Consider the following 15632-nt stretch of genomic DNA (forward strand, 5'->3'; position numbering starts at 1 on the left):
ACACATTGCAACTTCCTAGAACAGTTACCTTTCCTCCAGGTCCTTGTGCTGGGACTCCAGGCTCTTGTACGATGCCTTGCAGCCGGCCTGCTGGCTGATTAGTGTCTCACACTCTGAAGACTGACGCTCGTGCAGTACCATCAGCCGCTCGTGGTCCTGAAGCAGTGAGTCGTGTGTGGCCTTCAGATCCTCCTTCTGCCTGGTCAGATTCTCCTTTTCGTTCTCCAGGGCCGACTGCTGGTTCTGGAGCAAAGCGTTCTGGCCCATCAGCGAGGCACCCTGGGAATTCAGGGTCGAATTCTCCACCTGTAATAGCGTCCCCCACCCCCCAAAACATTTTATAGTGAAACTGTTCAAACAGCAAAATACAAAAATCTGCAGCTAGAAAGACGTCAATCCAACTTCTTTCTCCCCAATTAATATACTGTCTTAGGCTGTCTCAGAAAACATAGAAACATAGAAAATAGGAGCAGGAGTAGGCCATTCGGCCCTTCGAGCCTGTTCTGACATTCAATATGATCATGACTGATCCTCTATCTCAATACCATATTCCCGCTCTCCCCATACCCCTTGATGCCTTTTGTGTCTAGAAATCTAACTAGCTCCTTCTTAAATATATTCAGTGACTTGACCTCCACAGCCTTCTGTGGTAGAGAATTCCACAGGTTCACCACCCTCAGTGAAGAAATTTCTACTCATCTCAGTCCTAAATGTCATACCCCATATCCCGAGACTGTGACCCCTCATTCTAGACCCCCCAGCCAGGGGAAACATCCTCCCTGCATCCAGTCTGTCTAGCCCTGTCAGAATTTTATATGTTTCAATGAGATCCCCTCTCATTCTTCTAAACTCGAGAGAATACAGGCCGAGTCGAACCAATCTCTCCTCATACGACAGTCCTGTCATCCCAGGGATCAGTCTGGTGACCCTTCGCTGCACTCCCTCTATGGCAAGTATATCCTTTCTTAGGTAAGGAGACCTAAACTGCACACAATACTCCAGGTGTGGTCTCACCAAGGCCCTGTAAACAAGCCTGATCAACTGCTAATGCCCAATAGACTATGTTTCACTATTGGCCTATACAAGAAATTTGCAGGACCAGGGAGAAAAGAGCAAGGGAGTGGGACTAATTGGATAGCTCGTTCAAAGAGCTAGCACAGGCATGATGGGCTGAATGGCCTCCTTCTGTGCTGTATGATTCTATTTTATGATTCAGACAATCCATGTAAAATGCATTTCTCAAACTATCCTGGTCTAACACTTGCCATTACACAACACAACAAGCACAAAATGAGACCCCTCACCTTGATAAGTGCAAAATTAACAAAAACATTCCAATTACAGACTTTGTTCAAACCTTCCTTCTCTCAAAGGCAGCAACACACAAACAGGTGAAATCATTAAAAAGCAACTGGTTCAGGCAATCAAACGTGCAATAAGCTAAACTGGGCAGTCCCATCGCTAAAATGGGCAGCACGAACGTGATGTAATAATAATTCAGTCGCAAATTTAACACACGCAACCATCTCTACCTCCGCCGCTGCTCTCCCACTCTCTTCTAACCTCGCACAATAACCAAAAATTTCCCAATTAGAGAAAAGAGAGAATGGGGGGGGGGGGGGGGGCAGGGGGGCGAGATGCGAGAGGGAGGGAGGGAGGGACGGACGGAGAGAGGGAGGGACGGACGGAGAGAGGGAGGGAGGGAGGGAGAGAGGGAGGGAGGGAGGGAGGGAGGGAGGGAGGGACGGAGAGAGAGGGAGGGAGGGAGGGAGGGACGGAGAGCGGGAGGGAGGGAGGGACGGAGAGCGGGAGGGAGGGAGGGACGGACGGAGAGCGGGAGGGAGGGAGGGACGGACGGAGAGCGGGAGGGAGGGAGGGACGGACGGAGAGCGGGAGGGAGGGAGGGACGGACGGAGAGCGGGAGGGAGGGAGGGACGGACGGAGAGCGGGAGGGAGGGAGGGACGGACGGAGAGCGGGAGGGAGGGAGGGACGGACGGAGAGCGGGAGGGAGGGAGGGACGGACGGAGAGCGGGAGGGAGGGAGGGACGGACGGAGAGCGGGAGGGAGGGAGGGACGGACGGAGAGCGGGAGGGAGGGAGGGACGGACGGAGAGCGGGAGGGAGGGAGGGACGGACGGAGAGCGGGAGGGAGGGAGGGACGGACGGAGAGCGGGAGGGAGGGAGGGACGGACGGAGAGCGGGAGGGAGGGAGGGACGGACGGACGGAGAGCGGGAGGGAGGGAGGGACGGACGGACGGAGAGCGGGAGGGAGGGAGGGACGGACGGACGGAGAGCGGGAGGGAGGGAGGGACGGACGGACGGAGAGCGGGAGGGAGGGAGGGACGGACGGACGGAGAGCGGGAGGGAGGGAGGGACGGACGGGCGGAGAGCGGGAGGGAGGGAGGGACGGACGGGCGGAGAGCGGGAGGGAGGGAGGGACGGACGGGCGGAGAGCGGGAGGGAGGGAGGGACGGACGGAGAGCGGGAGGGAGGGAGGGACGGACGGACGGAGAGCGGGAGGGAGGGAGGGACGGACGGACGGAGAGCGGGAGGGAGGGAGGGACGGACGGAGAGCGGGAGGGAGGGAGGGACGGACGGAGAGCGGGAGGGAGGGAGGGACGGACGGAGAGCGGGAGGGAGGGACGGACGGACGGAGAGCGGGAGGGAGGGAGGGACGGACGGACGGAGAGCGGGAGGGAGGGAGGGACGGACGGACGGAGAGCGGGAGGGAGGGAGGGACGGACGGACGGAGAGCGGGAGGGAGGGAGGGAGGGACGGACGGAGAGCGGGAGGGAGGGAGGGAGGGACGGACGGAGAGCGGGAGGGAGGGAGGGACGGACGGAGAGCGGGAGGGAGGGAGGGACGGACGGAGAGCGGGAGGGAGGGAGGGACGGACGGAGAGCGGGAGGGAGGGAGGGACGGACGGACGGAGAGCGGGAGGGAGGGAGGGACGGACGGACGGAGAGCGGGAGGGAGGGAGGGACGGACGGAGAGCGGGAGGGAGGGAGGGACGGACGGAGAGCGGGAGGGAGGGAGGGACGGACGGAGAGCGGGAGGGAGGGAGGGACGGACGGAGAGCGGGAGGGAGGGAGGGACGGACGGAGAGCGGGAGGGAGGGAGGGACGGACGGACGGAGAGCGGGAGGGAGGGAGGGACGGACGGACGGAGAGCGGGAGGGAGGGAGGGACGGACGGACGGAGAGCGGGAGGGAGGGAGGGACGGACGGACGGAGAGCGGGAGGGAGGGAGGGAGGGACGGACGGAGAGCGGGAGGGAGGGAGGGACGGACGGAGAGCGGGAGGGAGGGAGGGACGGACGGACGGAGAGCGGGAGGGAGGGAGGGACGGACGGACGGACGGAGAGCGGGAGGGAGGGAGGGACGGACGGAGAGCGGGAGGGAGGGAGGGACGGACGGAGAGCGGGAGGGAGGGAGGGACGGACGGAGAGCGGGAGGGAGGGAGGGACGGACGGAGAGCGGGAGGGAGGGAGGGACGGACGGAGAGCGGGAGGGAGGGAGGGACGGACGGACGGACGGAGAGCGGGAGGGAGGGAGGGACGGACGGACGGAGAGCGGGAGGGAGGGAGGGACGGACGGACGGAGAGCGGGAGGGAGGGAGGGACGGACGGACGGAGAGCGGGAGGGAGGGAGGGACGGACGGACGGAGAGCGGGAGGGAGGGAGGGACGGACGGACGGAGAGCGGGAGGGAGGGAGGGACGGACGGACGGAGAGCGGGAGGGAGGGAGGGACGGACGGACGGAGAGCGGGAGGGAGGGAGGGACGGACGGACGGAGAGCGGGAGGGAGGGAGGGACGGACGGACGGAGAGCGGGAGGGAGGGAGGGACGGACGGACGGAGAGCGGGAGGGAGGGAGGGACGGACGGACGGAGAGCGGGAGGGAGGGAGGGACGGACGGACGGAGAGCGGGAGGGAGGGAGGGACGGACGGACGGAGAGCGGGAGGGAGGGAGGGACGGGCGGAGAGCGGGAGGGAGGGAGGGACGGGCGGAGAGCGGGAGGGAGGGAGGGACGGAGAGAGGGAGGGAGGGAGGGACGGAGAGAGGGAGGGAGGGAGGGACGGAGGGACGGAGAGAGGGAGGGAGGGAGGGACGGAGAGAGGGAGGGAGGGTGGGACGGAGAGAGGGAGGGAGGGTGGGACGGAGAGAGGGAGGGAGGGTGGGACGGAGAGAGGGAGGGAGGGTGGGACGGAGAGAGGGAGGGAGGGTGGGACGGAGAGAGGGAGGGAGGGAGGGAGGGAGGGACGGAGAGAGGGAGGGACGGAGGGAGGGAGGGACGGAGAGAGGGAGGGACGGAGAGAGGGAGGGACGGAGAGAGGGAGGGACGGAGAGAGGGAGGGACGGAGAGAGGGAGGGACGGAGAGAGGGAGGGACGGAGAGAGGGAGGGACGGAGAGAGGGAGGGACGGAGAGAGGGAGGGACGGAGAGAGGGAGGGACGGAGAGAGGGAGGGACGGAGAGAGGGAGGGACGGAGAGAGGGAGGGAGGGAGGGAGTGACGGACGGACGGAGAGAGGGAGGGAGGGAGGGAGGGAGAGAAGGAGGGAGGGAGGGAGAGAAGGAGGGAGGGAGGGAGAGAAGGAGGGAGGGAGGGAGAGAAGGAGGGAGGGAGGGAGAGAAGGAGGGAGGGAAGGAGAGAAGGAGGGAGGGAGGGAGAGAAGGAGGGAGGGAGGGAGAGAAGGAGGGAGGGAGGGAGAGAAGGAGGGAGGGACGGAGAGAAGGAGGGAGGGACGGAGAGAAGGAGGGAGGGACGGAGAGAAGGAGGGAGGGACGGAGAGAAGGAGGGAGGGACGGAGAGAAGGAGGGAGGGACGGAGAGAAGGAGGGAGGGACGGAGAGAAGGAGGGAGGGACGGAGAGAAGGAGGGAGGGACGGAGAGAAGGAGGGAGGGACGGAGAGAAGGAGGGAGGGACGGAGAGAAGGAGGGAGGGAAGATATTGACCTGAAGCTTTGCGTTCTGTATCTGCAGAGCGGTGCTGTGTTCCTGCATGGACGCAGTCTGCCTCTGCAGGGCGACTATCTGGGAGTTGACGACACTGTTCTGCGCCTCCAGCTGCTTCAGCTGATCTCTCAGCAGCTCCTTTTCTGCTTGTAGCGCTGCGTTCTGCGAGCAAATGAGGCAGAGGCTCAAATTAGAATTGGCTACAGTTACAGAGAGAGAGAGAGAGAAACATCGACTAATTTACGGTTATGCGTCAGGACAAAGAGAAAGAATTTTAAAAATTTAAACCGTGTTGGCTCAAGACCAGAACAGAATAAAACATTTCAGTTCCACGCCCCGGGGGAATGAAAACACAAATCAGGCATCTGAATAACACTTCACAAACACAAAACAAAAACAGAAAATGTTGGAATCACTCGGACAGCCTCTGTGAAGAGAGGAATTACATCGAATGTACAGCACAGAAACAGGCCATTCGGCCCAACTGGTCCATGCTGGTGTTTATGCTCCACACGAGCCTCCTCCCTCCCGACTTCATCTCACCCTATCAGCATATCCTTCTATTCCTTTCTCCCTCATGTGTTTATTTAGCTTCTCCTTAAATGCATCTCTGCTATTCGCCTCAACTACTCCCTGTGAGTTCCACATTCTCACCACTCTCTGGGTAAAGAGGTGTCTGCTGAACTCCCTATTGGATTTATCAATGACTATCTTATATTATATATTAATGACCTGGACTTGGGTATAGAGAGTATAATTTCAAAGTCTGCACAGGACACGAAACTCGGAAATATAGTAAACAATGTGGAGGATAGTAAGGGACTTCAGGAGGACATAGACAGACTGATGAAATGGGCAGACACATGGAAGATGAAATTTAACCTAGGGAAGTTTGAAGTGATGCATTTTGGTAGGAAGAATGAGGAGAGGCAATAAATGGTACAATTTTAAAGGGGATGCAGGAACAGAGAGACCCGGGGGGAAAACTCAAATCTTTGAAGGTGGCAGGACAAGTTGAGAAGGCTGTTAAAAAGCATATGGGATCCTGGGCTTTATTACTAGAGGCCTGGAGTACAAATGTAAGGAAGTTATGCTAAACCTTTATAAAACACTGGTTCGGTCTCAGCTGGAGTATTGTGTTCAATTCTGGGCACCACATTTCAGGAAGGATGTCAAGGCCTTAGAGAGGGTGTAGAAGAGATTTATTAGAATGGTTCCAGGGATGAGGGATTTCAGTTATGTGGAGAGACTGGAGAAGCTGAGGTTTTTCTCCTTGAAACAGAGAAGGTTAAGGGGAGATTTGATAGAGGTGTTCAAAATCATAAACAGTTTTGACAGAGTAAATAAGGAGAAACTGTTTCTAGTGGCAGAAGGGTCGGTAACCAGAGGGCACAGATTTAAGGTGATCGGCAAAAGAGCCAGAGGCGACATGAGGAAACATGTTTTTACGCAGCGAGTTGTTATGATCTGGAATGCGCTGCCTGAAAGGGCGGTGGAAGCAGATTCAATAACTTTCAAAAGGGAATTGGATAAATACTTGAAGGGAAATAATTTACAGAGCTATGGGGAAAGAGCAGGAGAGTGGGACTAATTGGATAGCTCTTTCAAAGAGCCGGCACAGGCACGATGGGCTGAATGGCCGCCTCCTGTGCTGTACCTACTATGATACCATAATCTAATATTGATGGCCCCTATTTTGCACTCCCCCACAAGTGGAAACATTTTCTCTACGTCTACCTTATCAAACCCTTTCATAATCTTAAACACCTCTATCAGGTCACCCCTCAGCCTTCTCCTTACTGGAGAAAAACTGCCCCAGTCTGTTCAAACTTTCCCGATAGTTATAGCAAGGATGGAAGGGTTAACCTTTCAGGCCAGTAACCTTTCGTCAGAACAAAACATTTTTAAGGCAGGTTGATGTTAAACGGCTCTCCCATCGTGCAAAGCAGCGATTAACTCTTGTTCAGCAGCACTTTGCTGCAGCCCTGGTTCCTCCGACAAATGAACTAAATCCAAGATGGCCCCACCACCACCACCTTCTCAGGGCAATAAACGTCGGCCTGTGTCAGGGATGCCCACATCCCGAGAATGAACATATATATATTTATATAAAGAAAGAACTGAAAACAAATGGTATTTAAGCACATTGTCCAGTCAGCTTGGACAGACCCTGGGATGGGAGACCGGAGTTATACTGCTGACTCCACATCACTCTCAGGCCAAGGGGGTGGGGGGGGGGAAATCACAGAACTTGTGTGTGCCTGATAAATTTTAACACCAGAAAGCGGGACGTGATATCAGCTCTTGCCCGCCATTAAAGAAATTAAATCCGATAATTCCCCAGTGTCCTGCTCAGGGAGGTTTTTTTTTTAAGAATGTAAGAAAATACACTGAGAAAAGACCTTTCGGCCCATCAGTATACTCTCTCTCGAGTATAGTAGATTAAGGGGTGATCTAATTGAAGTGTTTAAATTGATTAAAGGAGTTGATAGGTGGATACAAATAAACTATTTCCACTGGTGGGGGGAGTCCAGAACAAGGGGGAATAATTTTAAAACTAGAGCTAGGCCGTTCAGGGGTGATGTCAGGAAGCATTTCTTCACACAAAGGGGAATGGAAATCTGGAACACTCTCCCCAAAAAAGCTATGGATGCTGGGGGTCAATTGAAAATTTCAAAACTGTGAATGATAGGTTTTTGTTAGGTAAAGGTATTAAGGGTTACGGGACCAAGGCGGGTAGATGGAGTTAAGATACAGATCAACCATGATCTAATTGAATGGCGAACAGGCTGGAGGGCTGAATGGCCTCCTCCTGTTCCTATCAATCCCAACCCACCAAGAGACCACGTCTGTTTATTTTTTCCCTCCCACACCAACTGTTGACCCCTGACCTTCCAGACCTCGCCACAAAAAAAAGAGGGGTGTCAAATTTCCCCTCTACCCCCTCAGTCCCACTTCTCCAAAGATATCCATCCCGTTCCTTTTTTTAAAAAAAAATGATTATTCACCTCAAATCAACTACTTTTTTTTCAGGCGGGGTTGTTCCCCTCCCAGTTTAGAATTGGCATTGCGCAAGCTGCAGTATAACTATTGAGGAGTTTGGGTGGGGGACTGGGGGGAGACACACTACTTCAGGAGAGGGTCTCATACAATCTGCCAAACACGATCCGGGTAACTCAACACCCTAATCTCCATCGATGGTTTTGTGTTGATGCACGCTGTAGTACAAGTGACCTGTGTAGTACTCAATGAAACTGGGACAGCAGTAAACACAATGCATATCCCCAAGCAATTAAATGATTATTACCAGAGAAGGAATAAGCAGATGCTCGTAGGGTTTAATGACTGGCTGCAGCTGTGGCTCGGTTGGTAGCACTCTCTCACCTCTTGGGTCAGGAGGTCATCTGTTCAAGTCCCACTCCAGAGACTTGAGCAGGCTGATACTCCCAGTGCCAGCATTGAGGGAGTGCCGCACTGTCGGAGGTGCCGTCTTTCGGATGAGACGTTAAACCCACACCCTGTCTGCCCTCTCAGGTGGACGTAAATGATCCCATGACATTATTTCGAAGAAGATCAGGGGAGTTCTCCCCGGTGTCCTGGCCAATATTTATCCCTCAACCAACATCATAAAAAACAGATTATCTGATCACTGTCACATTGCTGGTTGTGGGACCTTGCTGTGCATAAATTGGCTGTCGTGTTTCCACCTTTACAACAATGACTGCACTTCAAATACTTCATTGGGACGTCCTGAACGGTGCTATATAAATACAAGTTCTTTCTTTCTTTTACGATTACTGTGTATTTTTTTTTAATATTCATTCTCAGGATATGGGTGTTGCTGGTAAGGCTAGTTCCATGTGAACCATGTGAATCATCAGAGTGAGCTGTTAATGGACATCTGTTACTGTGTGAATTCTATTGATCTCTTCTTGTGGATGATGTGCACATTACAGAACACACGACAGGACTGCCAAGCTCAGCAAAGGAAAACAAACCCAATGGCATTTATTAAACATAAATCAAACTGGGTCAATTTTGAAATTGGTTTCTCGCCCCAGCTTTCGTTCCCCCTTCTCCCGATGGTGCTGAGGTTCTGTCCCAGAGCTGGAAACGGCCCTTTGCACAAATGGCCAATTTTCCCCCAGGCCTGAGCCCAGACGGACAGTGTTGAGGGGGAACTATTCAACTGCAGGGGGCATTGCTTCACACTCCTGTTCTAACCTTAAGAATCGTCCCACATGTACTTTCCATAGAAACATAGAAAATAGGAGCAAGAGTAGGCCATTCGGCCCTTCAGGCCTGCTCTGCCATTCAAAATGATCATGGCTGATCGTCTAACTCAGTACCCTGTTCCTGCTGTTTCCCCATATCCCTTGATCCCTTCAGCATTAAGAAATATATCTATCTCCTTCTTGAATACATCTAATGACTTGGCCTTAACAGCCTTCTGTGGTAGAGAATTCCACAGGTTCACCACCCTCTGAGTGAAGAAATTTCTCCTCATCTCGGTTCTAAATGACATACCCCGTATCCTGAGACTGTGACCCCTGGTTCTGGACTCCCCAGCCAGGTAGGATTGCTGGATAGTGATTAGGAGAGGAAACGATGGCTGATTTCCCCCCTCGCCAAAGTGAGCAGAGACCAAATATAACACTCTAACCGTGACCCGGCTGAGGTCGGGGATCTAGCCCTAGTCCTTCCTGATCGGTATGTGGAAATGTGTCCCAGGATAGACCCGCACGTCCACACACAAGAGTACAAAATTGAAAGGAACAAAAGCCCTGGCACTAGCTATGGAATTATTTAACGAAAGACTTGTATTTCTCACGCACCATTCACGATCTGGGGACGTCCCAAAGCGCTTTACAGCCAGTGAAGCACATTTCAAGTGTAGTAACTGTTGTAATAACAGCTTGTATTTATACAGTGCCTTTAACGTAGTGAAACGTCCCAAGGCACTTCACAGGAGTGTAATCAAACAAAATTTGCCACATAAGGAGATATTAGGACAGGTGACCAAAAGCTTGGTCAAAGAGGTAGATTTTAACATAGGAACAGGAGTAGGCCATTCAGCCCCTCGTGCCTGCTCCGCCATTTGATAAGATCATGGCTGATCTGTGATCTAACTCCATATACCTGCCTTTGGCCCATATCCCTTAATACCTTTGGTTGCCAAAAAGCTATCTATCTCACATTTAAATTTAGCAATTGAGCTAGCATCATTTGCCGTTTGCGGAAGAGAGTTCCAAACTTCTACCACCCTTTGTGAGTAGAAATGATTTCTAATCTCGCTCCTGAAAGGTCTGACTCTAATTTTTAGACTGTGCCCCCTACTCCTAGAATCCCCAACCAGCGGAAATAGTTTCTCTCTCTCCACCCTATTTGTTCCCCTTAATATCTTATAAACATCGATCAGATCACCCCTTAACCTTCGAAACTCCAGAGAATACAACCCCAATTTGTGTAATCTCTCCTCATAACTTAACCCTTGAAGTCCGCGTATCATTCTAGTAAACCTATGCTGCACTCCCTCCAAGGCCAATATGTCCTTCCGAAGGTGAGGTGCCCAGAACTGCTCACAGTACTCCAGGCGCGGTCTAACCAGGGTTTTGTATAGCTGCAGCATAACTTCTGCCCCCTTGCACTCTGGTTCTCTAAACATAAAGGCCAGCATTCCATTAGCCTTATTGATTATTTTCTGCACCTGTTCATGACACTTCAATTTTAAGGAGCGTCTTAAAGGAGGAGAGATGGAGGGGTTTAGGGAGGGAATTCCAGAGTTTAGGACCTAGGCAGCTGAAGGCAAGGTCGCCAATAGTGGGGCAAAGAAAATCAGGGATGCAGGAAACGCTACATTTAATTTGCTAAACTGATTGTCCGAGTGATGGGAAATTAGATCAATTCTCTCTCCCATGCACCTCTCGCACTACAAAGTGTTAAACCAGTCCCATCACTGATACTTACATTCCTCTCCACCTCGATAATGTTGTCCTTTACTTTCAGAAGCTCCAAGGTGGTCTGCCGGCTCTCCTTCTCCCACTTTTCTTTCTCCGTGTTGTCAGCCTGGGAGCGCTGATGTGAGTTCGGGAGGGAAGTCGGCAGCAGCTTTTCTTCCTCCTGTCGCTGCAGGAGAGCTTCCAAATTCCACTTCACCTACAAAATGTGGGTGTGTGGGGAGGGAAGGGAATTCATCGTACAGCGCCTTAAAACATTGGTCTGTGCACCAAGCACATCAGGACAACAGCAACAGTGATCCCAGTAGCATAAAGCCAGCCAGTCCAACCAACGGCAAAACAGAATAAAGGTCGGAGGCTCGGAACTTAAACGGCTGTACCCGGTTTTAATTTCTGCTGAAAATGTTCTCCCCTTACTATTAGCACATGGCCCATCATGTTCCATAGATGGATCCATTTCTGCATTTATTGCTGTAACCCTCAATCCGGCTCTTATATATTGGAGTCTATGTATGGTGGAGGGAAATCTGCTAATCTTGCTCAATTTTGGTCATCGTGTGTACTTGTGTGCTCTCGTTCAGCAATTGGAGTTTAACCTAAATGACAACTTGCATTCAGGTAGTGCCTTTAACATAAGTAAAATGTCCCAAGTCGCTTCTTAGGAGCGTATTCAGACAAAAATCAACACCGCGCCAAAGAAGGAGATATTAGGACAGGTGACTGAAAGCTTGGTCAAAGAGGTAGGTTTTAAAGTGCTTCTTAAAGGAGAGAGAGGGGGAGAGGTTTCGGGAGGGAATTCCAGAGCCAGAAAGATTCGGACCTAGAATTAAGGATCTTGAAATACTTAATGATTTGTAAATGTTACTAGTCAGCGACTGGGTGATGCAGTGAGTTTTGAGCAGCACCCTTACTTCCCAGGGTTGGGAATGCATCGCAGGCTGATGGGGTACATGCACGACCTCTCCCTCTCCCTCTCCCGGGGTCCTGTGTGAAATGAGTTTAGACAGTCTTTTTAAAAAATGTATCCATTCTTGGGACGTGGGCGTCGCTGGCAAGGCCGGCATTTATTGCCCATTTCTAGTTTCCCTGAGAATGCAGTGTTGGGCCTCTTTCTTGAATCGCTGTAATGGTTTGATACAACTGAGTGTCTTGCTAGGTCACTACAGAGGACACTAAAGAGTCAACCACATTGGTGTGGGACTGGAGTCATGTATAGGCCCAGACCGGGTAAGGATGGCAGGTTTCCATTCAGTGAACCAGTTGGGTTTTTACGACAATCCGACAGCTTCATGGTCGTTTTTACTGATGCCAGCTTTTTATTTCCAGATTTTTTTGAAACTGAATTCAAGTTCTCAAACTGCCCATGGTGGGAATTGAGCTCGCATTCTCTGGATTATTAGTCCAGGCCTCTGGATTACCAGTGCAGTAACATAAACACTGCACTACTGTATACCCTTTCTCTGCCTAGATCCTAGTGGGCATGGGTCCAGAGCACTAATCGGACTTGAACTTGGCACTGCCAGCAATCTCACTCAGCGACCACAAGGATAGAGGTGTCACACTTGTGCAGTAGTACACAATTGGGGCTGAGTTACATAGCAATAGACGAGAAAAGACCAAGGTCCATCTAGTTCGCCTTCTACTATCTTGGTAGTCGCATGATACAATGATAACGGAGTTGTTGACTAATCACAGCAATCAATCTCCATCGATTAGTCTGCAACAGACCCAGACATGAGGTGAGGAAAACCCCCAGTGGTGGAGAGCTTTGGGAACCATGGGTCCAAAGTCACCTGTTTCCTCCCAAACCTGTTACACTCACCACACGTCATGTCTCAAATTCTGGATCCCAAAATGTTCTTTTCTGAAAGAAATCTATCTAATTTACATTTGAATGAATCAATACTAACTGTTTCCACCGTCTCCTGAGGGAGCCTGTTCCATAGATTGACTTACCGTGCTCAGCTCAACCCGCAGTTGATGGTTTAGGCTGCTCGACTCCACCAGTCGAGACTCGAGTGCGTGAATCTTCTCCTCTCTAATCTCTAGTGTTTTCTTCAGTGTGGATTCGATCTTGGTCTCCAGGATCTTGTATTTGCTGAAAAAAAAACAAAAAATAAAAAAGCGTTGCAACAAACTCTGCGTGATCGTTGGTTAGCCCGAATCCCGACAACTTTTATATTTGGTTGAATTTAGAAACACATCAAGCGAGAGGGGAAAGAGTTTATTCCTTTCCTACCCATTCCTCCTGCTCCCCCCCCCCCCCAACTCCCACCCTTCTCAAGTAACGGTTTAACGGGATGGATTCCCAGCAAATCATGGGTCAATAAACTTCTGAAAAGGAGCTCGATATGGATCAGTGTGAACGTGGGATTAGAGATTATAGAAGTAGGTGGAGAACAATTGACATATAATTCACGGGACTCGATGAGATCTGTGCTGCTGGGGGAGGGGTGAGGTTATGTCACTAAATCTGCCCTCTCAGGTGGACGCAAATGATCCCATTATTTCGAAGAAGAGCAAGGGAGTTCTCCCCGGTGTCCTGGCCAATATTTATGCCTCAACCAACATCATTAAAACAGATGATTTGGTCATTTCTCACATTGCTGTTTGTGGAAGCTTGCTGTGCGCAAATCGTTTGCTGCGTTTCCTACATTACAACAGTGACTACAATTCAAAAGTACTTCATTGGCTGTAAAGTGCTTTGGGATGTCCTGAGGTTGTGAAAGGCCCTATATAAATGAAAGTTCTTTTTTTTCTCTAAATGGTGAGAAATTAAGGACTGTAGAGGAGCAAAGAGATTTGGGAAACAAAGGGTAAAAGTTGATGGATGTCTTTGCGAATGGAAATCCATTTCCAGTGGTGTGCCACAGGGCTCAGTGTTGGGTCCCTTGCTGTTTGTGGTATATATTAATGATTTGGACTTGAATGTAGGGGGCATGATTGGCAAATTTGCAGATGACACAAAAATTGGCCGTGTAGTTGATGGAGTCTACAGCTATCCTCTTCACTAAGAAGATATCAATGAGTTGGTGGAGTGGGCGGAAAAGTGGCAAACGGAGTTCAACCCGGAGAAGTGTGAGGTAATGCACTTAGGGAGGGCAAACAGTAAAAGGGAATACGCAGTAAACGGGAATATATTGAGAGGGGTAGAGGAAGTGAGAGACCTTGGAGTGCATGTGCACAGGTCCCTGAAGGTGGCAGTACAGGTAGATAAGGTTGTGAAGAAGGCATACGGAATGCTCTCCGTTATTAGCCGAGGTATAGAATACAAAAGCAGGGATATAATGATGGAACTATATAAAACGCTGGTAAAGCCACAGCTGGAGTATTGTGCGCAGTTCTGGTCACCACATTACAGGAAGGACGTTAATTGCTCTGGAGAGAGTGCAGAGAAGATTTACAAGAATGTTGCCAGGGCTTGAAAATTGCAGCTATGAGCAGAGATTGGATAGGCTGGGGTTGCTTTCCTTGGAGCAGAGGAGGCTGAGGGGAGACTTGATTGAGGTGTACAAAATTATGAGGGGCCCAGATAGAGTAGACAGGAAGTACCTGTTTCCCCTAGCGGAGAGTTCAAGAACTAGAGGACGTAGATTTAAGCTGATTGGCGGAAGGATTAGAGGGGACATGAGGAAAAACTTTTTTACCCAGAGGGTGGTGGGTGTATGGAATTCGCTGCCCGAATTGGTGGTAGAGGCAGGGACCCTCAACTCTTTTAAAAAGTAACTGGACCTGCACCTAAAATGCTGTAAACTGCAGGGCTACGGACCGGGTGCTGGAAGGTGGGATTAGAATGGGCACCTGGTTGTTATTCGAGTTGGCATGGACAAGATGGGCTGAATGGCCACCTTCTGTGCTGTATCTTTTCTATGGTTCTAGGACACAAATCACTAAAAGCTAGTAACAGGTACAAAAATCAATCAAAAAGGCGAATGGAATGTTGGCCTTTATTTCAAGGGGGCTGGAATACAAAGGGGAGGAAGTGATGTTTCAGTTGTATAGAACCTTGGTCAGACCCCATCTGGAGACTGTGTTCAGTTTTGACAACCGAGCTTCAGGAAGGATATACGGCCTTGGAGGGGGCGCAGCGTAGATTCACCAGAATGATACCGGGGCTAAAAGGGTTAAATTATGAGGACAGGAGCTTTCAAGACTGAGGTAGATAGATTTTTGTTAGGTAAGAAAATCAACGGAAATGGAGTATAGGCAGGAAAATCAGGAGTTGAGGTGCAGATCAGCCATGATTTAATTGAAAGGCTAAGCAGGCTAGAGGGGCTGAATGGCCTACTCATGTTCATGTTCGATGAATGAACATACTGGGATTTTGCTTGATAACCCTTGGGGCCTAACTAGTATTTACATACCTTACCCTCAGTAGAATCATGGAATCATAGAAAATTTACGGCACAGAAGGAGGCCATTCGGCCCATCGTGTCCGCGCCAGCTGAGAAACGAGTCACCCAACCTAATCTCACTTTCCCGCAATTGGTCCGTAGCCTTGTAGGTCACGGCTCTTCAGGTGCAGATCCAGGTATTTTTTAAATGAGTTGAGGGTTTCTGCCTCTAACACCCTCTCAGGCAGTGAGTTCCAAACCCCCACCACCCTCTGGGTGAAAATTTTTTTCCTCATTTCCGCTCTAATCCTTCTACCAATCACTTTACATCTATGCCCCCTGGTTACTGACCCCTCCGTTCAGGGAAATAGGTCCTTACTATCCACTC

The 15632-nt window shown here is 51.3% G+C and overlaps 1 protein-coding gene across 4 annotated transcripts in view; it reads right to left on the reverse strand.

The window, feature by feature from the left end:
- ccdc88c (coiled-coil domain containing 88C) overlaps positions 1 to 15632 on the reverse strand; it is a 290680-nt gene that overhangs the window by 70100 nt on the left and 204948 nt on the right. For all 4 annotated transcript variants that reach the window (XM_067992076.1, XM_067992075.1, XM_067992074.1 and 1 more), the window contains 4 exons: positions 12867 to 13008; positions 10921 to 11109; positions 4954 to 5115; positions 29 to 306 (listed from right to left, as the gene is read on the reverse strand). In XM_067992076.1, the coding sequence (XP_067848177.1) occupies positions 29 to 306; positions 4954 to 5115; positions 10921 to 11109; positions 12867 to 13008 (771 nt within the window). The remainder of the gene's footprint in view (positions 1 to 28; positions 307 to 4953; positions 5116 to 10920; positions 11110 to 12866; positions 13009 to 15632) is intronic.

This window comes from Heptranchias perlo, chromosome 10, assembly GCF_035084215.1.
Source record: "Heptranchias perlo isolate sHepPer1 chromosome 10, sHepPer1.hap1, whole genome shotgun sequence".
Lineage (NCBI taxonomy): Eukaryota > Metazoa > Chordata > Chondrichthyes > Hexanchiformes > Hexanchidae > Heptranchias > Heptranchias perlo.